Source organism: Vollenhovia emeryi, unplaced genomic scaffold (assembly GCF_000949405.1).
Source record: "Vollenhovia emeryi isolate VEMERY1.0 unplaced genomic scaffold, V.emery_V1.0 DF939131.1, whole genome shotgun sequence".
NCBI lineage: Eukaryota > Metazoa > Arthropoda > Insecta > Hymenoptera > Formicidae > Vollenhovia > Vollenhovia emeryi.
Genome location: NW_011967235.1, coordinates 1,980,972 through 2,006,914, shown reverse-complemented (window position 1 = coordinate 2,006,914; position 25,943 = coordinate 1,980,972). Strand labels below are relative to the sequence as shown.

General features: G+C 42.0%; 1 protein-coding gene and 1 non-coding gene across 2 annotated transcripts in view; one reads left to right on the top strand and one right to left on the bottom strand.

The window, feature by feature from the left end:
- The window catches only part of LOC105568156 (sestrin homolog), a 193,659-nt gene that overhangs the window by 10,841 nt on the left and 156,875 nt on the right, over positions 1-25,943 (top strand). Inside the window, exons 2-5 of the mRNA XM_012023585.1 lie at positions 13,519-13,867; positions 14,603-15,133; positions 16,416-17,505; positions 21,079-21,144. Of these exons, the coding sequence (XP_011878975.1) occupies positions 14,883-15,133; positions 16,416-17,505; positions 21,079-21,144 (1,407 nt within the window). The 5' untranslated portion in view covers positions 13,519-13,867; positions 14,603-14,882. The remainder of the gene's footprint in view (positions 1-13,518; positions 13,868-14,602; positions 15,134-16,415; positions 17,506-21,078; positions 21,145-25,943) is intronic.
- Positions 20,914-20,986, bottom strand: Trnak-cuu. Its single transcript has one exon. It is a non-coding gene; the product is annotated as a tRNA-Lys (tRNA).

Below are 25,943 nucleotides of genomic sequence, written 5' to 3'. Positions count from 1 at the left end.
TTAACGTATCGCCGAGGAGCGAACGGGCCGCCCACTTATCAGGCCCGCCAGCACCGTTTCTCAAGACCTCCTCTCGCCACGAAAGGATTTTCGTAAACAAAATTTACGGTCGTTGAACCCCGCGCCGTATACCCCCGCGCGGCGTGTTGTTGCCCCCCTCCCCTCCATCCATCGGTCGGCGCACGCGAGAGATCGCCGAGGTTAGCTCGTTTATTCTCGCTTGAAACGCGATTAAAGTCCGTCGTCTCGGCGTCGAATCGTTTTGCTTAGGTTTGGATTGCGTTCCGTGGTTCTCTGCCTGCGGTCTCGCCTTTCTATCATCTCTCCTTCCGCCGGCTCGTCGCTGCCGGGTGTTACCGTACAAGTAATTTGATTACAGATACGTGCGTGGCTCTCGACATTTGTCGGAATTAATCTTTTATTTACAACGTTCAGCCTAGCGAGAATAAAATTGGCCGTTCTCAATTTAGACGGGAGATTCTGAATGATGTTACAATTATTGTCAGGAAACTGTGTCACTCGGCGAGGTTTAAAATACACGTCTATATTCCATATCTCTTTTTCCTTGCATTCGAAACTGCTGCGGTATTATAATAATTATCTTGGATATTTAATGTAACTTCGTCGATGTTGCCACTGTCTTACAGTCTACTTTACGTTGACCGATATGTTACCAAGTGACAAATCGAGTTTTTACCGTACACTATTTTGAAGGTAGTATTCCGCGATACAATAAACTGATACGTTTCTTTGTGCGTTACAATTAGAGCGTAACGTTAATGGCGCTAATTCTAGCGGCAATTCATTGTTATCGCGCTCGTTAGCGCTCGCGTTACTTTAACTTTATCGCCGCTCGGTACGTACGCGCTTTCGGAAATACCAAGTAATGTGTACCATTTCCACATTTATTTTTATTTACTTATCTTTAGGCAACTCATAAAAGGGGATTTCTGCGAACCCGCGGTTTAGTCATCGTCTGAAACAGCCGAGAAAACGATGAGTAACTAGAGTAGAACGCGCGGGCGTCGTCGTCGCCGCGCGGACGCTTCCTTTTTCACGTTCCGTCCGTTTCGTGTTTTTCGAATTCGCGTGTTTCGAATTAGCGCCGCGCATGCGACACGTAGAAACCGGGATTAAAACCGGAGGCGAGTCAGTTCCAGAAAGCGGTGAATTCGGAGTAAAATTCGCGAAAGTCCGCCGCGACCCGGTCGCGCTGGCGTTGAACAGTTTCCGAGGTACATTTCGCTACTCGCGACATTTCGCTTCGGAACAATAGCGAGCGGCTAGCGTCCCCGATGCATATTTATCAGTTGTCATGCCCGATAACGATCGGTTGATTTCTTAATTATCGCACACGTCGCAGGGGCGCTCCTCGTTGCGCGATGTCATGTCATTTTTCGCGCGAGCGGACGTGGATACATTGCACCTGACTGGCCTTAAAAAAGGAGACGGGAAAAATATTGCAGTAGATGCGAGTGATCTGTTGGGGCACATGTACGGTATAATTTAACTGTTTGCGCTGAATGGAATTGTTATCTCCCCCCGCCTCTCTCTCGCTCTCTCTCTCTCTCTCTCTCTGTCGCGTAATGAAAATATACTAGAGGGCACGGAGGAACGGAGAGACAAATGGGTGGCATTACCCTTGCGTAAAACGGCGGCGGGTCATAAAATATCAGGGTCGTGCGAAAATTTCCGCGATTCGCCATTCGATGTTTACAAGCGATCGTTGATCCCCCGTGTCCTTTCTCACGAGGGATTCTTGGGAGCGTAGGTGCATCGCTTATTCTCCATGCAAATCGCGTGCGCTAAACGGTAGCGCTATCGCGGGGAAGAAAGTAAACTTCTGTGATCGTGCATCTACGACGCGCGTTTCCGCTCATTCTTCGTTTTTCTTCTCTCGTTTTTATCTCGGATTAGCGCTACCGCGCCATTTTCGCGCGCGTTTATTTGCGCGCACACTTTTAAATTATATTTAAAGCCTCAAGTATTTCCTGTTTTCCATCGCAGAGCACCTCTACTCCCCATTTCATGTTCCAATTAGCAATCTATCCGGCAATCTATTTGATAAGCGGATGTAATTGCTAGAAAATGAGTAAGCTTTAGTCTCGCACTTTCTCGACAATAGCGCGCGGGCAAAACTGTGCAAAATGCAATGAATCTCGCGCGGGGGAATATTTGTGCGGGACTCCATGTGCTGGATCGTTATCGATATTGCATCGGGACGGCCCGATAGGTTGCTCGCGGAGGGAAAACGCATCGGATGAATCGCATAGCGCATAGAGGCTGCGGGACTGTTGCACTAGCAGTGTGCCAATTCGACCGCCGTTGCACTCTATGCAGTTGCCCGCGCTATAGCTAGTAGCACGTAGTATCTACCGTCCTTTTTGCAAACATCGCTCTCGCCGGCTCCCTATGTAGCGTACGTACTAGCTTTTCCGATACTATCCTCGGTTTCGACGGCAGGAAACGTTTGGCTTTTTTCAATTTGTCATGCAAATAGGAATTACGTGGAAAGTAAGGGATTTAAGAGGGAGATTTCTCACGCAAACTGCTTTAACAGTCCATCCATTTAAGATATCGATTTTAACCCGGTGACTCTCTACAACTAAGAATTGCGAGGACCGAGCTCTCCTTTAAGGGATTACAAAACCGTGGCTGCGACAGCATTAATTATATTATTATTATTCAGCAGTCATGAATTATAACGGCGCGGCTTCCCCCCCCCCCCCAGCTTCTATATATTGGTATATTTTTGCCGTCGCAAGTAAGCCCCACCGACCACTAATAATCAATATTGCATCGTCCCTTTTTGCGGACTGTCGATATAATCCTTCGGCATTATACGCGAAACCGTACCGACGTCGATTGGCGATCATTTCACGTTGCGCTCTACGGAAAAATCCCAGCTAGATCATGATTGAAGCCACCGCATGTTTCCCGCGTCGCGTTGTAGAATCGACCAGTTTTTCCTTTTTTTCTTCTCTCTCTCTCTCTCTCTCTCTCTTACGCCGCTGATGGTGCGTTCTTTCACAGATCTCCCCGGCAGAGAAGTCGCGCTAACGATTCCCGCGCGGACACGCCTGCTTTTCACCTATTCCTCTTTCTCGCATTCCCCGCGTGGCCGACGAGAAAAGTAGATAGAAGACGAGATCGTACGTATAATTAGAAAGTATATGTACGTACTCACTTGGCTTTAGATGGAGTCCGCAAATATCTCGCCAACCCGCGGAAAGCACGACTGACAGTGGTTAAGCGGACAATTTATTTGCGCCTTTTGCCTCCCCCCCTCGACGCTGAGAGTCCACGTGCGTTCTCGCGGCTTCTGCATCGTTAGCCTCTCCGACGTGAAAGATTGTTTCCTTTTTACGTCAGGTGAACACCGTTTTAACGAACCTCGAACTTGAGATCGCGCAGCCCATGAAAATCGCGATCAATCGCGACGTGTCGGGCAACCCGTCAACTCTTTTTATACGTGTTGTTTTTGCCTTTAATCTCCGCTTCCGCGGTTCTCTTTTATTCTCAGCGCTCGCGGGCTAAAAAAAAAAGATGACACCTGTCGTAGTAATGTGCAGTGAAATTAGCGTCTGGTAGAGACGGTTCCGTCTCCGGGAGTATGAAAATTCGTTGACTCGATTACAGGGACCGGTGAACACGTTCGGTCGATTTGACTCGACCAAGGGAAAAAGGCTTGTCTCCTCGCGCACGGGTTTGCGCGGGGCAGACTGTCGTGCGGTCTGGCCCTTTACCTGCGGATAAGTTTCTCGTCAGGTCATTAAGTCCGATAACGTGATGAGAGTAATTAAAGAGGGACAAAATTAGATTGTAATTGATTTAATTTCTCTAGCTTTGGTGACCACGGCCTGACTCGTTTAAATCGAGCTTGCGAGAAATACGTAGCTTTACTTTTATGTCAATCCGTTGTTTTTCTTCCTTGACGCGGCGAGCATCTCGGAATTCAATCAAACGTGATAAAGATTAATTTTACAAGGAACAATCGCAAAGAAATATGGCATTCTAGGTTTCAATTTCTTCTTTATGTTCCGAAGCGCATTCCGCGTGTACTTTGGGAGGTTTAGGGAAACGCGCCTTAAGGATGTATTGGGCGGATATTGTCTCTTCCAAGAGTTAATCCAAAGATCAAATTTACGAGATCATAGTTTAATGCATTGCTCATTGTCATTAGGATTTGATTTTGATGAGAGATTAAGATCGGTACGCGACGCTGTCACTTTTCGCCGGCGATATTCATGGCTGTTTTTTAATAATAATCGCAAAATGCGCGAGCAAATCGTTTGGAAACTTGGCAGAAACATTTCTACATGTTTGAGAAACATGATACAATCGAACTTAACATTGGTCTTTGATAGTTTTTAAATAATGTAGTATTTTATTCAAACGTTCCCGTAAGACCATACGTCAAAGCAGCAATATTTAATAATTAATAACTTTTAAACGAGTACAAAAGATTGGAAATAATTGGCCGTAATCTGGCATGTTATTAGAAATGTCAAGTTACAATTTCACGACGATAGCATTGATTGTGATAGCTGTCCAATACATATCCTTAAAGCGCATCGATGCGGCGCGTCGCGGATTACACAACGGAACGCGCTATTCACGCATAAGCAACGCACGGCGCACCTTTCATACTCCCACATCTCTGCGGTGCGATGCAATCGATGGACTGAACGGGGAGGGGCCATCTTGCCTGGATGATTTACACAAGAGATCTTTGACGATTCTCCCGCCGGGAGAGTTAGCTGACACATGCACGTGCACGCCCGCGTGCGTGCATATTGCATCACGTGTCTAACGCGATATTTTTAGCAGGCCAACTCGTTCGCATGCAGTTTTCTATTGATAAGTGAACGTTACGAAATAATAATAAACGTTCCCTCAGATTGAGATAGCTCGTACAATGTTTTTTCCGTCATCGTGCGCGACTTAGCTTTTCAAAAAAGATTCTTACGCCTCCTATTCCTTTTTCACAATGTATTACTTTAGAGTGTAATGCTAGTCGTGGTTTTTTTAAACGTGTATTATCAAAACTATGTCATCGCTGCGAACCTAATCACTTTGTCACAAAGATTTAAAAATAGCACGTACAAAAATGTCATCCCAAAGATGTAATATGCACGCTTTGGTATCGCGATTTACATTTTAGAATGATGTTCGTCAGGCGAGCAATATCTCATGAAGAAATATGCATTCGAAAAAGGAACAAGTCACTTATATCTGATTACAACGCTGATTTATATTCGCGGTTACCACGTAATCATTTTACAGAATATATTCCAAGTATCGCGCACACTTTCTCTAATTATGAATATCAAAAATTTGATCTAAGAATGACTTCTGTTAATGTCATCTCAATTTCGAAAAAATTGCTATTTAATTATATATTTGTTAATTACTTTTGTGTGAAAGCGAAGAACTGCGTTGACATTTTTTTAAGCGCGCAGATAGACAGAAAAAGACATTGTTCTTGATTTAACTTTAAGTAAACTTTGCTTTCGCAGAACTCGTTGACTTTCGGCTGCCGAAATTCGACAGTTGTTTTTAATACGCAAGATTAAAAAGTTGCCAGGAATGTTTTGCCAAATTTTCAACGGCAAGTTAAAGGATTTTTATCCGGGAGAAATTGCGCGGAGAGCGCTTTATATAGTATATATTTAATGCGAACAATGTATCCACTCTGCACACAAATTAGCAAGATGAATACAAACTGCTAGCTCGAGTGCCCGTCCGGCTGTGTTCATTAAAATTCATGAAAAGTCAATTAGCCGATTAATCATGACACGCGGAGTGCTCCTTTAGGATGCAAGGATTACCTTGCCTGCCTAAACGCGGCGTTATATCGTCCAAATGCGTGAGTAAGCCTCGATCCCCACAACCGCCTATCACGCATGTGCATATCACATCTTTATTCTTCATTATGTCCGTGACGTAAATGGTCTACACATTGCGGTCGTCACGGTCTTGGCAAGATTTATCGTTATTATATAATAACGTATCGTACGATAGAATTATATACGATGCTAAGGCCAATGTTGACGAGTTGGTGTTTCCCTCAAGTTTCGACGCCGAGAGTTTCGAGTTAAAATGTAATAACGTTAATGTAAACTGATGTAAGTCGGCAATCAATTATCTTCATGTTATAATTTTGCAAAAGAAGATGCGCTGAATAATATTACTCGCCTTTTTATTTATCACGTTTCAGTAATGAATTCCATACTTATCGGATGTCGCAGTTTAGTTTTTCACGATATAGAATCGCGATAATTCTTTTTTTCACGTTTTTGTTAAATAGACGTAACGTTCTGCGCATTTTCTCTCCGTGATGGTACATTTCTCCTTTTTTTCACCCGTCTTTTTCCAAGACGCACCATTAATATTGACCTAGATTCGCCGCTTAAAAGGCCGCCTGGGGATAATTGCAAATCGTGTTCCCCCCTATTTAGTAGCATGAAGGCACGGGCTGGAAGGGACCTTGTTTGTTTTTTAATCTTCAATCTATACTTTGCCTACGGTTTCGCGTTACTGTATTCGTGTGTAAGGCCATTTTATACGCGGAATGCCACCGGCAACAACTAACTTTAGTCTTTCTAACGGATGATGCAAGCAGTCGCTCTTCGAAGGCTATAACGAACGTCCGTGTTTTCGCTCGTTAATCAAAGCTGCGGTCTCAAAATTCGATTCTTCAAATTATCACTTTGCATCGCATTATAACTGGGAGAAGTTTGAATTATTGAATCAAACAAACGAGAACGCCTTATAAGTCCGAGCAAGACGATCATCTTAGGCCGGTATTCATAGTCAGATCTTATATTTAAGACCGTCTTGAATTTATCTAAAGACGCTGCATGGAACATTTCATTGGCTATGGAGTATCTAAAGATGATCTTAAGACGGTCTTAAATTTAAGATCTGACTATGAATACCGGCCGTATAAGGCGTTCTCGTTTGTTTGATTCATATTATAATGGTCCTATTTAACTCTATTTGACTGAATTATAATTGTTTGCTTCACAGTAAAGCAGCTAAATTATTTTCACTTTACCATCAATCGATTCGCACTAGCGCTTTAGAAGAATTAATAATTGCTGGGAAAATTACGAGAGAATTGGAGATATTAAGTAAATAACGAAAAATAAAGCCGTTCGAATGAGTCATCTGGAAATTTATGGCTGTGCAGTCGATATCTTTTTAGTACCAACGATATATTCAAAATTTTCTTAAACCGTTGCTCGCCACCGGTCATGATTCTGGGCCGGTATCTATAATTTAATACCGCCGCACTCTCTTCTCGCTCACCTCGACGAAGACGCATTATGCCTCGCTCGCGTCCGAGATCACGCTGCAAGATTTCTCCTTGGCAATCAGGATCGTATTCCGCCTCCCGCTACGTGCGTCTATCTCGGCCTCCTAGCCGAGGTAGCCTCGTTTCCGTCTCGTCTCTCCTCGCCGCGCGTAATATCATTATCTATCTCTCACTTGTTATGCCGCCAACGTTCGACCGGGATAACAGAATCAACGTTGCATTTAGGGTACGTACAGATCGGTCAACGCCTTCGAACACGCGCCCCGAGGACTCTCCCGGAATGATTAATGACGATTAGAATAACGGCCGTGAAATAAAGTGCGATTATCGATGAAACGCTCGTTTCTAAGAGACACCAAATATACAGTTAGTCGCTTCCCTCGGGAAAAGTTGAAGGCGCTTGGTACACGTAATAATTAATATCTTAATGTTGAAATTATTATACTTAATTTTAGCGTGTATCAATATTTCTTGATATTGTTAAAAATATATAAAAATAGATTAAGGAATACAAGAATTTACTGTCTTAAAATATACATTTTTGCGTCAACGTATACTTTGTAATGTCGTATCGCTTTTAACAATCGGAAAGAATGATTAGTCAAACAGGGAAGATAGCGCACATGGTATCGGTAACGGAAGTAAAAGCCAATATGATAATTCATGTATTTTGCAATGTTCGCGCTGCCTTTGATCTCTCATATATATTCATCGCCACCTTATTATGCCATTCGAGTTTCGAATCGGGGAAGCAATGTTGCATTCGTAAAGATGGGTCATCGCCACTCGGACGTGCATCCGCAATCATTTTGCGGATGATGTACGAGTTTCATGCCCGCGTCCCAAGTTGAGGGATCGAAAAGGCCTTACTTATTTAAACTCTGTCAGACCATACCTAGAATTTTAATTTAAAAGTTGATTGCCAGAATACCTTGCATCGAACAAAAAATTGCTAATTTTTCTCCTCAAATTGTCCTCCGTGGAAAAACTTGGTAAGGCTGGCGAAGCGACGATACTAGCTAGAAAAATCATGGGACCTTTCAGATAGCATCGCGCCATTTGTGTGCAAAACCGAGTGACCATAAAATTACTGGGTCCCGCGTCGCGACGAGAAAAAGCTCGGGCCTTTGCGAGGCAAAAGGGCTTTTTCGTCCGTTCTCCTCCGAGTTCATCGAATGTTATCGGCGTTCTCTCGCGTGTCACAGAGCCGTAAAAGCCGACTCGACGGCGCTTTTGCAATTCGCGCGCTAACCACCATCGAGGCCCGTAACGGCCTCGCGCACTTGTCGACTTTTTTGTCATGCGGCGTGTTATCATCGTGCGATCGATCTCGTCCTTCGACGAAGCCGAGTCATAGCTGTCTCGTCGCTCATATTATCTGAATTAGACAGGTGACTTTCGTGTGTACGCTCGATGAAGATTACTTATCTACAAAAGTACAAACATAAAAGGAGCGCAAATACTTCATTTGGAAAAATGAAAACTGCATTGTTTTTTTTGCCGTGGCGCGTGTTAAAAATGAACGGTTCTGCATGGATTGCAGATGACACGCTATCGTATCAGGCACTACCTCCTTCGCGTTTTTAGCGCTGTGCACGTTGGTGCCAGGCAACAGCACGCTGGTCTTCGCGAAAATAAGCCTGATGGCGCCGTTTTCGTAGCGTGAATCATTTTTTTTCCCTCGGTTGGGCCGTTAACGCTGAATTTGCATTTCTCTTCGCGAAGGATAAAGTAGCGATTACCGTGCAGATTTTCGATTTTAATGCGCGCTAATATCTCGAAAAGAAAATTTCTCGATGTAACGAAATGTAAAAGTATGAAGAGAGCGCGAAACATCGGCGGAGAAACAAAAACAATGGAGAGCGAGCTCCGTATTGAGGAGATCCGCTTTTATGCGGCCTCAAGAATATATCTTATATTGATCGTAAAATTCATACAGATGAGAGAACGTGGGAAATCTTTATTCTACGGTAATCTCGTGGGGGCTCGCGGCGAAGAAAGAGCGCGCGAATGCACCATTACTCGTATGCATCTCGCGAGTTAATCCCATCTGCGACGTTGGCTCGTAAATAAGCGGTCATTACCAAAGAGAAGATGATCTTGCGGTCGTGTACGCATCCCGGCCATCGATCCGCGCGTAAAGCACGCGCTCTACGGCGACGGGAGGTAAAAATCTCGCGAAAATTACGAAATTACGATAGAACACGTATACATGTATTCCCGCGGGCGGGAAGTTACTTTTCGAATCGCTTCTGTTTCGTTCCATTTAATTCACTTGAGCGAGCTGAATCGAGCCGCGCCGCGCCGTTTTATCACCTCGCACGTTCTCCGACGTGCCCTGACCATCCTTGTACCACGAAAGACAAAGCGCGTACGGTATATCGTGAATGCACGGCGATTCGCGTGCGCGAGCATGCGGTAGCACACCGGCAGTCGCAACATTAATAATTCAACAAAGCGCGCGCAGAGTGGCGGGTTTAGGCTTCTGGGCGTTATAAATATTTAGATCGTCGCGGAGATCGCGCGCGCGCGCCCGGAGAATGGAGACGAAAGATTGCGAGGGGGGAGATACGTGGACCAAAGTTAAGAGAGGAAATTACTTGGAATTGTTTGGGATGAAACTGAACGTGCACTAAAGTTACGCTGTAATAACGTAAATTATACAGATAAGTTGTGCAAATTATGCACGTAAGTTATACAGATCGCTCGAAAAAGGTAGCGAGTCAATACCTAGTTTTTATAATTAATATACGGTATGCTAAAATATAATAGAACTCGCTGTGTAGAGATTCGTAGCGAGTATCGTTAAATATTCAAGGTAAATGTGATTTTCACGTTACATATAAATAAATTTTCGAATGGGATTACGTTATTAGATATCGATGACGTGTTTGCTATCCGTCTCATAGCTTCCTGTTAATTTCCGCGAACAGAACGATTGCGCGGATAAACGCAATAATTGTTGCAATTATTCTCTTACTTTATATACGTGGCAAAAAGGAATGGAGTACTGTTGGCTGCCGTGACTATCGGCAGTTATAAACTGGCTTTTTCTACGCGCGATATTTATACAAAAATTCAATATTACAATCTTTTATTTTTTTTTTGCAGAAATTGCTTTCAAGATAAACATTATCTCGCGTTCTTCGAATTTATTTTCTCGCCGATGTCCGGAGTGATTGTGTCCGATTGTTTTCTTCATTATGTAGAAATGAAGTAACTTGTGTGTCAATTAAATCACTTATTTATGTACACTATGTGTGTGTACGTGTATATCGAATGCAGACATTTTATAATGAAGGCATAAATATATGTTTCTGAGGTACCTGCATACAGCTCTCACGTCTAACAATAAACAAGCTAAACGGTATTGACTAGTCTTCAGAAATCAATAGCAACGTTAAATCCTCTCAGTCTGCCTTCTTCACTTTCGGAAGTAACGAATTTATCGTACACTGACAGGAAAAAATGGTTGCAGTTACCACAATCCCACTATAATTTATAGTCATTTTAGGAGCCAACCACATTTTTATAATTCTCCCAACTACGTAAGTTATGGTTGACCTAACAATGTATTATAGTTGTCATAGACACAATATTGATCCATGCAATTTATGATATGGTTGTCATAAACCAAAACGAGCTTTTAATTTGGTAAAGTGAACTATAAATATTGCAACAACAAATAGAATTTCAAATAATTATATGTAATAGTAATAATCGTATTTATATTGGAAGTAATATTGTCCGTTTTTTATCATACATACATTGCGTTCATTATGTTCATTAGTTACATCACTTTGCACTCATAAAGAATAGTACAAGAAAGCCTCTTTCAAAGAAAAAAATAAGTAATCTTATACGAATGTATAAACTTATCCGTATTTATAACACCCTGTTGTTTTCTTCTTTCGAGAAAGTCTTATACCGCGCGTCCCTCTAGTGAGGACATTTCGAGCCACTTCACCTTTGTTTACCGTGTGATTACTAAGGTGGATGATAAAAATGTAGTTAAATTTACTATTATTGTGATTGTATTTACTATATAAAAATAATTAACTAATTTACTGTTTATTACCTGGATATTTTAACAGAATAATAGTTAAAAGTTTATATTTTATAGTAAATTTTTTAAATAATTGGCATCACTGTGTCTAGATGGTTGCTATTACTAATATTATAGTAATAATTACTATAAAAATGACATTCCTGACTATAATTATTGTACTATGAGATTGTAGTTTCAAATACTAGATATTTTTCTATCAGTGTACAAAGATCTTTTACATTTTGCAATATTTTTCGAACGTTGTCACGCAAATGTAAATCCGTTGATGAGATAAACAGAACACGTACAAGTTAGTAACCAAGTTTAAAAGATTATGTTCTCTTCATTCGCATAAATTGTGTTATTTTACATTTATCACCGGTTATAAAAGTGTCTTTGTAGTATACTTTTTTGTGAAAGTCTCGTATGTGATTCGCCGAGTCTTGCAGTAAAGGGTATAATCAACCGCCGCTGATCGTGGTAAAAGTGCAGCGTTAATATCAAAACCTAAATGCAAAGTGTTACGTGTAGGTTATACTTTGACCTAAGTGTTACCTTGAAACCATCATTAATCATGCAATAACAGGTTTATAAAAATCACATATTAACATATATGTCCCGGATGTCGGAAGATTTGAAAAATTCCGTTAGCTGATCGACATATCCTCTTTGTGATGCACGGGGGATAACTGTATCACTAATCTGGTTACATTGACTCGGCAGTAAACTCAGACCCGGGGACAATTAGCAGCTCGGTATTGGAGAACGAGCAAGGGCGACCGTAAATTTTAAGGAGACAGAAGTAGCGTGTTCTCTTCGCAGAGAGATTCTCCAACGGCACGTCGCCGAGTGCTACAACTCGTCCGAGGCTTTTCCACGACTTACGCAATAGGAAAACGCGCGTATGAAATAAACGCGCGAATGTGTTTGCGTAATCGCGCTAATGCACCGTGAGACCGAAACGTCTTTCTCACTCTTACACTTTTATCGTATATATTAGCGATAGATCTTTTATATATTACGTTATATTACTACATTACAAGCTTAACTGACGTATTATTACCGTATTGATTCTCTTTTCCATGCGAGAGTGTATTTCTTATTATCCCCTTCGATATTTCATTCGTGAGATCCCCTCGATAAATTGCTACCCTGACGCGACCTTTCTTATTTCCTGACCTCGGAACCTTGACCCAGACTTTCTCTCATGACAATCGATCAATCAAATCGTAAACTACCTGAACTATGATACTGATTAATCGCGCGATCTCGTAACCTCCCGCGGTAATTAATTGGCGGCTATTTTTAACTCGCGCATCTCGTAAGATTATTCATATCCCGCGTACGATCGGGACACCCGGCGCGTTATTACTCGCGAATTAACTGTTAACTCAGCTGATCGCTCCGCGTCATCGGACGTCGGTCAGCGACGCCAGCAAAGCAGAATTGTAAATCTTCGCGCTGAAAAAAAACTGCTTACTGCCACCACACGGTTTCCAGTTCGCGACACGTATGGATCAAGTCTCGCGCGCGTATAATAATTTTTTTCGCCGCGGTAATTGTAAATTAAATTGTTGCTGGAAATTGGTTCGTCTTGCGGACGGTGGGATTGAGCGATTGCGAGAGAGTCAATTATACAGCGAAATGCTGATTTCCTCAAGGTTCAGGAATTACGGGGTCCCGCATTGCCGTTGCGTAATGCTCGGTCGAACGATAATCCGCCGGTTATTACCGTACCGTTGAAAAGTGTTTCCCTATTAGAGGTGGCCTCTTACGTCGCTAACGTATTACATCCATCCGGCGTAAGAGCGCGAGATCGATCGTGGTACGTTACACGGTGGTAAATTGAAGTTCAATACGGTCACGATGGAATCACTCGGCGAAATGCGCGCTTTTGCCGCGTCATAATCTGTCTTTTTGCCGCGCGCAGTTTCATTTCCTCTTTCTCTGATCGATGTCGATCATTTCGCCGTAATGCGACGGTACTTTCTGAGTTTCACCCACGTCCATTCCACGGAGGACGGGATCCGTTAAAATAAAATGATTTCGCCTATAGAGGAAACTTCTTTGTCTCGCTTACAGGGGAAAGGGGTAGGGTCCACAAGTACTTTCTTTCTAACCCGGTTTTTTGTCTTTCTCTTGCTTTCAGACGTCTCATGGACTGAAGTACCGTCCTCGGAGGGAACGCGAGCGTAGGCCACGCAAATCAGCCTCTGGAAGTTTCGCGAGAGAGATTCGGTAAAATAGCGCGTGCGGTAACGATGTGAAGGAAAATGTGATTCGATCGGCGATTGCGTGACACGGAAGGAAAAGAGAGGAATAAACTGTAATAGCAGAGACTGCGATAAAGAGCGGGAGAAGCGGAAGATACGGAGAAGGACGAGCACTGTGTACGAGGTACAAAGCTGGAAGAAAGAAGAGGAGAGAGACGCGCTGCCATCGATCGCATCCGATCGGGTTAAAACGCCTCTCTCGGCCGATCGTTTTCTCCGTGGAAGGTACGTCAGAGAATCGTCCTCTATTCCCCTCGAGCTCGAATCTCGATAGATCGCTTCGGCGCGGCGGCGCGGCCGACGCCTCCTGCCTACTTTCTATCGCCCTGAAACGTATCCCGAAGTGCACCGCCTCGGTAAAATTCTCCGAGAAACGAGTTTTACGGCCGATTCTCTCACGGCGGAACGCGACGAAACGAGCGTAATTACGCGAGGATAGTGCGCGCGCGATCTACTCTCGTGCGCCGCCTTTTTTTTCCCCCCTCGTCGCCTCCTTTCTTTCTTCGCTGCGCCGGAGAAGGAAAGAGCCTCGGAAAACGGGAACGCCGGGAGTGCCGTTTAATCGGCGAACAATCGATCGAGCCGAACGATCGATTCGGCGAAGACGCGATCTCGGAACGATACCATTCATTCGATAGAGAGATTATCGCGCGGCGATTCCATTATTGGCGTAAGAGATTCGTAGGACGAAATTTGAAGCGAAGGGATCGTGACACACTTATTTTCGCATGGCGTTGCCGATCGTAATGCGAAAGAAATTCGCGACGAAGGGGTCGGATTAAAAGAGAAGATTTGCCGAACGGGATAATTGCAATTAGCGACCGACCGTATTTTCGTTTCTGTTGCGTTTCGCTCTTTCAAGACAAAGGGTGGCGAGTCGATCCGCGCGGAGCGATTTACGCGATCGGGGATTAAAACAAACGGGGCTTTGATGACAACGGGCGCTATTTCCTTTTACAGCGTCGACGATTGCTCTCGCCGCTTCGAGGGAGGAGGGTGGTTCGACGAGGTCGCGAAATAGGCGAGGGTACCGTCTCTCTGCGAAAAAGAGGAAAGGCGAATCGGAAGGGGGAGAGAAGAGTGTAGATATCCCGCCGGTCCATCGCGCACTGTTTATTCTGGGAATCGAGCCGAGCACCCGAGCGGTCTCGATACACCCGTGCGATTGCTCTACGAAAACGAAAGAAGGATTCCGCAAGGATCGGACGGAAGGGAAACAACGTGCGCGACGAAAAGAGAGATGTACCGGGAGCCGAGCAGTTCATCGGGCAGCGGCGCCTCCACCAAGGGCGACGAAGTCGAGCTCGTCAGTAGATTCCTGGCGCCGCTCTGCGCCAGAGACGAGGCGGCCAGGAACATCGCCCTGGCCGCAGCCAGGACCACCGTCGAAGGATGGCTTGGCGGCGTCGGCAGTCCAAGTCGCTGGGAGGACGCCGGGGACATCGAGGACACCAAGAGCGCGAGCGGCAAGTTCTCCAGCCAAGACGAGAGGTAAGTAGAGAGATTTGGTTATGGAAAATGTCGCTCACTCTGGTAAAATTAAATCAGATCGATGCAAGCGAACACTCGATATGCGATGCCTTTCTTTATTTATTTTTCATTCAACCTCGTTGTTTCTATAAACAGAATTTACATTGTTGTTCGTTGGGTAATTTGTTCGCTGGCAATGTTGTGAATTAATTTTAATCACGATTACATAGATTGATCCCTAACTTGGAGACCGTATAATATTCGTCGTTGCCTTTGTACATTAATTCGTTAAATATTTAGTTTAATTGATACGTTGTAATAAATTCGATCATTCCATTTTCCACCTTGTTGAATAAATACGGACACGCTAGAGAGCATTAAAATTATACAATTTGTTGCACAAGCTTGTTTATCAGTATCAATTACCTGGACCATTGATTAACAATTAATCAATTAACGGTTATCAAATAACAAATAATATATGCGGTATATTGTGCAATAAATACTTCCTAAAATAATCTCGCTTCGTGTATCATAATTTCGATCGAGCGGACATATTTAATCGGAGTAAACATTTCGTTCCGTGCGCTCTCCGTCTCTCTCTCTCTCGTCAAATTATTGGTTCTGGATTTAATATTAGCATTCAGTCACGCAAACACGTAAAACCCAGTTGCAAACGCGGTATTTAAATAATCACGGGCGGTTCATTAAAATGTGCACGTTATGAGGATTAATAACAAGCACGGAAGGAGATATTATATTCATTTAACCGTAACTAGGACCGAATGTTGCGGCGGTTTCCTGCATCTTGTGCCTCTTTTTTTTTTAAATGAAATTTGCACAGCACTTGCTTCCGTTTCAACTTGCTAAAATCACTACTCGCCCAACGATTTTAACTTTCAAGTAATCTGGAGAGAAAGTTTATAATGGATTATATAATGCTGGAAAGACTGAATACTGAAAATTGACGAAATTAAAAACTATCGTATCGAAAAGTGTCATGAACAAAAGAGACGTCTCGCGGCGAAATAGACGAGTGATACTGCTTGTTTATCGATCACAACAAATTTGAATACTATAATAGGGATTTTGTGAAAACGAGCAGAAATTGATCTCCTTTCAATTTTTTAATTCACAATTTATCATTGAACGGGACCATTAAAAATTACTTAATAAACGATTGCTTCTGTCACGACTTATTTGATAGTAAGAGAAAGGGTGTCCCCTCGAAAGATTTATAAGCCAAACACGTCCACACTCCCGTTATCGACCTCTAATCGATAATATTCGTGTTTCGGTGAAGATACGATATGAGCGTCGAGCGGTCGCCGACGAGATCGTCACCGAGGAGCGTGCACCAGCAGCAGCTGCTGCACGACACGTTCCGGACGGAGGGCTTCTTCCCGCAGAGCATCAATGACAACCCCGCGTTCCTCGAGGAGAATCCGGAATGCTCGTACGACTGCGTGGACGGCCGTCTTCTGAACGAGAGGCGATTCCGCGAGCGATACGCCGGCGGCGACGGCGTCGAGAGCTGCAGGTCCGGTCACTCGACGTCCTCGGACGAGGGTAGTAAGAGTTTCAATGTCGAGGGCAGGTGCCCGCGCTTCGGCTCGAACAGCGAGACCGAGAGGAAGCATCCTTGTTCGTCGTCGAGCGACAGGTCGACGAGCGACGACTATTGTCCCGGCAGGGCGAAGAACAATTACGTGAAGGTGAAGGGCGCCAAGCAGAAGCAGCTGGAAGATGACGAGCTTGACGCGGACACCCGGGTGTATGGCAAGAGTCCGAAATTCGATGACAACCTGAGCGGACTCGCGTCATTCGACTGCCGGAGTCTGAATCGCCGAGCCAAGATCGCCGCCGGCGGCGACCTGCTAACGCACGAGCAGCGCCGATACTACGACGGCGGCACCGACGACGACGTCTCCTTCAACGAGAGCGAGGCAGCGCGCAGCGACGGGGTCGTCTTCAACACTCTCGACGGCTTCGAGAACGAGAACGAGCCTTCCTACCGCCAGGACATGAACCTGGAGAATCGCGAATCAGCGGTCTACGATGACATACCGGAGGATTCTCGCCGGGCGCAGCAGGATTATTTGCGCAAGAACGATGAGAGGAAGTTTAGCGCCGGTCAGATCAAGCGGCCGCTCTCGCAGGACGAAGACGTGTCCTCGAAGAGCGGCCGGGTGCTCGAGAGCCCGGAAGTGACACCCGGCGACGTCGGCAGGCTGCTGAATCTCGGTAACGCGTTGGACGGACCCAGGCAGGCGCAGGCTAACAAGTATCTCAGTCTGGTGACGTTGCATCTGCCGGTGATACTCAGGCTCAGCGTTAACTGTCCCTTCCAGAACGTCAGGATCAAGTGCGCGGAGATCCTCCAGATGGTGAAGGTAAGTGGTGAAAATTATTTCAGATTTCTCGGATTTCTCTTTCGGATTTGGCTGATGCGCCAAATAATATACGTCTTTCGCGCTTAAATAAATCGGCGTTAACATTAATTGGCAACTATCTCAAATTAGATTTCAAGGTTGATGCTATTTTATAGTCTTATATTTCAAACTGGTTCTGGTCATATTTTTTATGAGTTAATTTTTAAAAAAATTCTTTTATTAGATTCCGTTTACTTCTTTTAACTTAATTTTAAATTAGTCTTCAATTAGTTGAAGTAGTTTTCGCAAAACACAGAAATCCCATTGTCTCGCCGTCGGTTCTCTCAATTTTTAAGAGATGCAGGAAGTTGCAAGTAAAAAAAGACAGCTTATCGTTATTGTCCATGATTATCTATGTGTGCAAACTCTCTGACGGGAATTAAATATTCCACTGTGTGCCTTGAGTCAGAGCACACGGAGACATGCCGACATTCCGGAAGAGAAAAAAAAAAATCTTCGCGAAACGACCGATGCGAAAGATAACGGATAGCCTAGATGCGGTGACGGCCGTGCAAAGTTTCGCTCGCGAAATCTTGGGAGAGCAGACGTTAGCACAGTTGTGAAGTTTACACTCTCGCGTGCACTCGGCCGAAATTCTTTCGCAACGATTCCACTGAAGTTTGCATTCGCCCGAACATTCCTCGCTGAGTATCCACGCGCTTGAAGTTCATTAGGCAACACGAGGCAAAGTTGAAAACGTATAGTGGACAAACACAACGAGCATACCGACACGTACATACGTGAGGATATCTCAAAAATATCACACCTGTTCCGCTGGACGAATCGTCTATTTTTGCGAGAAGAATAATATGAAGTTATCACAGTGCCACGAGTCAAAATTTAGTGGAAAGTTTATTTAAAAGTTCTTTTAATTAACTTTTATTTTTGTTAAAATTGAAAATAAAAAAAGACGAAGATTATCCATGTAATTCTGGAGCAATCGCGATTTTCTTCAGCTCGGAATTCCGGTATTCTTGGCTCGGGGAGCAAGTGCGATGTAATTCTGCGATACCCTGTGTACATTCCGCGGCTGAATTGAGACTGTCCAGAATATTTCAAGCTTTATCTCTTCAGCTTTACGGCAATTTATCCGAGTCCTTCGCGAAGAGTAACTACCGAGTGCGATTCTTACGCCGCTGTAACTTTGTATCTCCGCTTTTAATGCGCTGCTACTTCATAGGCCGAGATAGGCCCCTTAATAAATAAACTATTACGAGAGTCGCGTTTAGAGACTCTAATGCCAGCTGTTCGGGCACTATTTCGCGATCGAAAGTAGCCGCTGACTTTTGGCACAAAACTTGATTCCTTTGAAGAAAAAATTTCGCGTACTTTGATCTTATCTTACCGCAACTAGTTGTCGGGATATCTTGAAAATTTTCGCCTAGACTAGTTTGAGATGTAGTTCTGGACGGCGGTTGACGACTGGACGGAATAATCACCTTAATTTATAAGCTTGAAAATGAATACGTGGGAATAATCTGACGAAGGATGTGCTTATGCATAAAAGATAAACCGGAGTAACCGTCGGCTATATATTAATGGACTTGTTTTGACTGGCTATTTGGGGAGGCGTTTGAACTGCGGCCTAAAAATATCTCGCACCTAGGCAGTTCGCGGTTAAAGCAACTTCTGCCTATCACAGAGTTGCTGTTTCTGTACCTACGAATTCTGTGCCGGTCGTTAATCTTAGTTGATTTTTTCCACGGAAAGAATTAACACGGCAATTTGATTTAATTCGTGCTAGGGGCGTTGAAGGAAATACTTCAATATAATTTGGCAATATAATTTTGTCCGTGTCAAACACAAGCGAACAATAATAAACATTCAAACGGGCGATCGAAACAGTGTAAGATAAAGATGATGATTAAAAGACATTTTTGGTTGTAGCAATTTTGTATTATCTTAGTGTCACTCTTTCTCTCGGATTTTACGTTCACAAGGACATCACAAAGTAATATACTCGGGCCTTGTTCGTCTCTGGTAGTAGAATGAAAGTAGACCGTAAAAATAATCGGCTATCTTTGAGCTCTCAAGATCAAAGTAATGTATTGTACTATGTCTCTTTGTCATCTTTTTAATATTACTCTCAGAAAATACACCGTTATGCATTACCGTGATCAGTTTGTGTATAAATAATAAAAGTTTAACAAGAAAGAAGATAAAGCATACGCATATATTTGTTTGTAACTAATCCAGTTTCAATAGGTTTGAATATGTGAACATATATTATTCGCACATTCACAAGTTATTTACTGGCGAAGAAAGGATTGTTACTCGTGCTGATATACTATTTAATTTTATATACCCACTCGCGTAATTTCACTCATTTTCTAATAATATAAATTGCATAACAGTGACTCCGATACATTCAAAAGTATGCGTATACGCTATATCTTAAAATTATATTTAGAGTCTAATGATAGGGGAAATGAAACAGATGAAAGTAGGATAGGATGACATGCCAATTTAGATTGATATTTTATCCGCTAATAGCAAGACAAAAAATGTAAATTGCACACGTAGACGCGAATAGAATTCACCATTCTGCTCACCGATATTGTCGCACTCGAGGTCAATCGATACGACTTGTGTGTAAAGCTTTATACATAGTGTAGAACGATTTTCAGGCATAAAGCCGGCAGGAAGCCAGAAAAAGAAAAGGAGGCTTTACACATAAAACACAGTGTATCGTATCGCGACATCGATAATCGCGTGTAATTTGCGAAATATCTCTAATTATCCTACCTCTCTGTACGATCGAATACATCTGCGGAGACGAAAATGTTCTCCTATCTTTATTTTCTAACGTAGAAGATAAATGCCATTTGCAAATGCGGAATTTTAGTGGTAATTCATAATTTTATTAATAAACAAACACTCTCTTTGAAAATTTATATTTCTTTTCGTGTGAAATATAATTATAATTACTCAAAATTTTTTAAAATAAAGATATGGAGCACTGCCAGATATAATGCAGTCATAAATTAAAGTATTAATTTGATATCCATTTATTAATGTTGCTTCTCTCAGTCTTTTATTTCTGAATTAAATGCAGTTTTTAACGTAAAAGTTAGCGATGCTTCTAAAGAGAGAATTGTATTATATTTTAATTAATTAATATCGGAAAAGTACATGAAAAATTTTAATTATATTTTATTATAAACGATAAAAATAAAATTTTTAATTACGAAAGTTAAATTGTTGATCACATCATTCGATATTTACTCTAACATATTTTTTATTTTTGTTATAACGAATTTTTTTATTAATCTTGTTTTTCATTGCAACGAAAATATATTAAAAATACATTTCGTAAAAAAAAACTGAAGAGAAGCTTCAATTTCGCGCAAAAAGCACGTGCAAAAATTTCGCCCAACGTGGGGCTCGAACCCACGACCCTGAGATTAAGAGTCTCATGCTCTACCGACTGAGCTAGCCGGGCTGATAGGAGAGCATTTTCTCTTGTACGTTTTCAGAGTGAATTAGGCCCAAATACAATGAAATCTTAAATTTGTTTTTTTTTTTTCATTACAGGAGAGAGGCCTTCCAGTACCGGTGCCGGCTTTCGATGGACCTAGTGCCTTCGTCCCTCTCTCGGAGGTAAGTACTTTTGCATGCGTCAATCGCCTTTGTAGATTAGTATGCCAGCTTATGTTTACGACCGTTTCAATGAGCGTTTATTGAAGTTAACCGAGGCTTAACCCGCTCTTCTGCATCTTTCCGGTCGTACTTTTGAGAAAGAGACCAAGATTTTAATTGTGGTTAGCGTTTATTGACGTTTGTGTGGTTTTAATGCAACTTTGATGCATTAAACTTGTCATTGATGCAGCATTACGATTATCTTATGTTAAAGCACTTTGCAATTCGATGCCACATTCGTATAATGGCACTTTGCGATAAATAAAAGTAATTACGTGTATTAAGTGATAAAGCGATGCTGAAGAATATTTAAAATATAATTAGTTTTATTTACAAGGATAAATGTCACGTTTGTAAAATAATGTGATTATTATTATAATTTATTATGAAAAATTCTGTTTTTAACCTTGATATTTATTTTAATTTGCTAGAACGTTAAATGCAATCTTGTTAAAAATTATAAACGCTAACTGTTTCCTATGGATAATAAAATGCGCGATCGGTAGTGCATTAAAGTGAACGTGTGGCTTTTCTGCTTTAATTTTTTTCTTCGGTCAGAGATAGTTTATTTCGCTCACGTTCAGCCACCGCAAAAAGTAGGACATGAAAAACGAATCGGTTGATGTTCCCGCGAAATCTGGGCCATCACATTAGCTACGTCAATGATTTCGCCAGCTGATTGGCAGTGGTCGGTAACGAGTCAGCTGTGACGATTGGCGCACGTTGTACCGGATATTAAATCGGTCTAACGCTCACTTGTCCCCGCGGTGACCCTTAATTTATTTTAATTATTCGCCACTGGTATTGTTTGCTGAAATGTACTCCTTGCAATTTGTCTATGAAGGAAACTACATTGCCGATCGAGTCGACGCGTCTCGATAGATTTTTCCGAAAATATTTTCATTTCCGAAAAACTTTTGCCAACGCGAAAAGAATTACCCGGAAATCGTAATTAATATCGTTTGAATAGATTACCTAATTTTCTAATTTTTTATTTTACGCGCTTTTTGGTTGATCGTTATATTCATTAGACGTGCAAATATTAAACAAAGATATTGTTATTCCTGCTCGCTTTATTTTATTTTTCAGGGAATAAATTTTTTTTTATCAATGTACGATAGAAGAGAGGGTATCGGTTGTAATATCGATTGACAGGTGGCGCCAATGATCAAGTTAGCGCGCGGTTCTAAAGCGCGTTGTAATTAGCATATTAGATTAATTAACGCCGTTCGATAAAGTCGGCACGCTCTCAAATATTGAATATATTTTTGCGCTTTTAAAAGCTCCAAAAGTAAACGCAATTTTCAATGATACAAAGAGTTTTAATTAATTATCAGTTGATGTCGATTATTATAATATCGTTTTGTTGCCATAAATTTCAATGTATTTCAATAATGACACTCGAATCGCATTTCACGCTCGAGAATTGCTGACGTAATACGCAGCGCATTGCACACATTAATATGAAACTCATTTTGCACTGCAATTTATGTTATGGCCGCTAATAAACAAGTTTATCGCGATCTATATTTCAAGTGAGATCACGTTCTAGCGATCTATGTTATTATCGGATATAATATTACGTAACGCGATAATTCCTGGATTATAATAGCGATTTTTTTTGCGTGACTTCGCGGATTTTAATAAACGCGATCGTTCTCAATTTAGATAAGATTACGAGTTGTATCTGCCGATGCGCGTGTTGGTCAAAAGGCGGAAATGTATCGGTTTGAATTATCATACAAACGTGCGTCGAGCTCGTAACGAATTCGCACGTGCTGTACAGTGTAGTTATCGGTATATGCTTTTTTGTTGCGCGAGGAGAAAGTAACAAAATATTGCCATTCATAAATAAGTTCGATAACCGTACATACGGCGGAAACAGTGCATTCCAGAATATGTGTGTGAAGTTAAATTCGCGTTTTGTTAGTTCTTCTTCAACACGAAAAACATGTTATACATTTTTTAGTAGAGCTTGCAAATTTTACGATCTTTATTATAAATTAAATTTTGTGAACTTTATTATAAAGTGATTAAAGTGTGTTCTGCGACTGCATCCCTGTAATTAATGGCAGGTAAGTGTAAACGAATGTATAATTTTGTATAAACAAATCGCACACGATGGTTTAGCCGGGTGTAAAAAAATTGTGACGCTTTTATTAATAGTTTGGTAAACAGAATTGTTGATTTTTTTATCACAGAAAAAACGTTTTTATATGGCGATATTTTTCTTTATTATATATAGCACGAAAACAGAATTATTAAAAAATAAAGTGAGTTGGCCAGTAGTTAGTAGAAAAATATAGTTTGAGAGACTTCGTTTCGATACGTAGCATTTCTCGCGGCGACGTTGTCGAGGTACAGCGGTTATTTTTCGTTCAAAATATTATAAAGGACTTTTCGATTAAAGGGTGAAGAATTCTCTCGCGAATAATCCGATATATCTTAAGTATTTTTATCGTAGAAAATCCTCTCGACGTGATATATTGCTTATTGATTCCTCTGTCATCTTTATGCTATCCTGTATATTCTGCGCGTCGCCATACACGAAACTAACTATCGATCATCGAGAATTCGGATATCAAGCGATGACGTATCGCCGTTCGATGATTTTTATCATTTTTTTCAGGTGCGCGCAAGATCTTGCGTAACTGACACGCGATCCATTTGTCATGCGCGCTATATCATGCTCGCGATATCATGCTCGGTATCCTTGAATGCAGGCAAGGATAGGTATTGCAGAAAGAAACCGCACAGCGGATTACGCAAACGCGCCTAACGCCGAAGATATTAACTTGTCAAAATACCACTTTGTAACATATTGATTTCAATCGTATTTTGTCACGCACATAGAGGTATCGTATTAGTGTTTTTGTTCGACGTTTTATCAAGGATAGCGTTGCAACTTATAGATTACATTTCTTAGTACTTCTTTTCTAGTATCCTATTTTTAAGGAATTTTATTGCCCCATTTCACCCGCTGACGCTTTCATCGGATCGAAAATATATCCCTTCTTCTATCTCACATTCTTGTTGGTCAATTTCCAAGGGATATTATCGAACGTTCTACTTTATAGTAGTTCCCCAGGTATCAGGCAACCGATCGTGTATCGAGAATGGCTCGAATAAACGAAGTTTCACTTTATTCGGAAAAGCGATAGTGGCTGTGTCGCGTAGCGCAATTCGGCCCGCTATTTCTCGAAACCGAGTACGATGTGACCAAATTTCTGACACCGCAGCCAATTTGCACGTCATGTTGCAGAAACACTCTGGACTTTTTTTTACGAAAAAATAGGACGCGTGGAATGCGATGGGGTTGAAAACTAACGGGAATCTTGACCGGGTCAATGAATATTATTCTTTGGTCAAGTGACTGCTGATAACTCGTCGTGCCTCGTATACGAGCTCCATTAGAGCCCGAATTGAATCTTCAGTCTCATTTGTTTTCCTTCGTTTCAGGGTACATAATCCGCGCAATCTCGTTGCTAATGCACTTACGAAGATGGACGACGAGTGTCCCATATCTGCGGATCCAATATTTTGTGTTCTGTTTTCGATTCCCAGAATTGCATCACGTGTTTTCTATTTCAAGATTAAAATAACGAAATTACTTTCTACTACTAACACGGGATCTCTCCTGTGGGATATTTATTTCTACAATATATTTTATTGTATTACAATTGGGTTTATTCAAGATTAGGTCAGTAGTCTGTTGTCTTCCGCATATTATTTCTATAAACGTTTTTTTTTCCTTCGTGAGAAGTGACTATTAATTGCGTATTGGAGCGTGGTATACAGCTCGTTTAACTTAGCCTTAAAGCCCATAATACCAGAGCCCTTTGCCGCAAAGGGATAGCGCACAGTTTATTGCGCTAATGACATTAATTAGCCCCTAAACTGGTACCGTTTCGACATCTACGTAAATTTGAAGATATACATAGCTTAATATGACTGAAGATTAATCAATTTAATTGGGCTAGCACTAATTTTGAGAATTAATAGCGAGTTTATCAAGATGTCAATTTATAAATATTTTAAATGCACATTAATTTTGTCAATATAAAGTTTTCATTAATTAGAATGATAATGATTTATTAAAATATCTTTTGTCTTGCAACACGATATCGGTTGGGGCGGAAGAAAAATTAGTCTCTTTGTCCACATGGCTCCCTGTCTCATTTTGACGTCACCTTCATCTATATATGATTATCTACGGGTCGTTGACACCGCGCCTCGTCTTCTTTAATGCGTCAATTGTCGTCGGTGCTCGCGTGCGTTTATCAATTCGACGTAATGGTTCCTATGAATAGAAGGTAGCAATTGCTTTAATTTCGTGGCCCGACATTTTGAAATATCCTGCAGAAATGCGGCGGACGCGACGACGGTGGTGGCTATCTTATCATGCAATAAATTATCTTCCGTCTCTACTCTCATTCGCACTATTGCAACGCGTAGGAAATAAAGTTAAAGAGTTCGTGATAATCTCTTCTCCGCCAAAGTGGCTATTCGTTGTGTACGCGTTGTTTGAAATTGCAGCTTGTTTCGGCACGGCGTGCAGCAACACGGAATCGGCATGTCATGTACGCTGTCGCTTAATTATGTTACATCTAGTTGCGAAACCAATAAACCGTCGTCAAAGCAATTTCCATGGCAACGATGAAACGTTGCTGCAGAATTCGAAACCGTAACTCGCTCACAATAACTGCAAATGACAAATCAAGCCGCGGAATTACGGTATTATAATTTTCGCTGCGACGTTT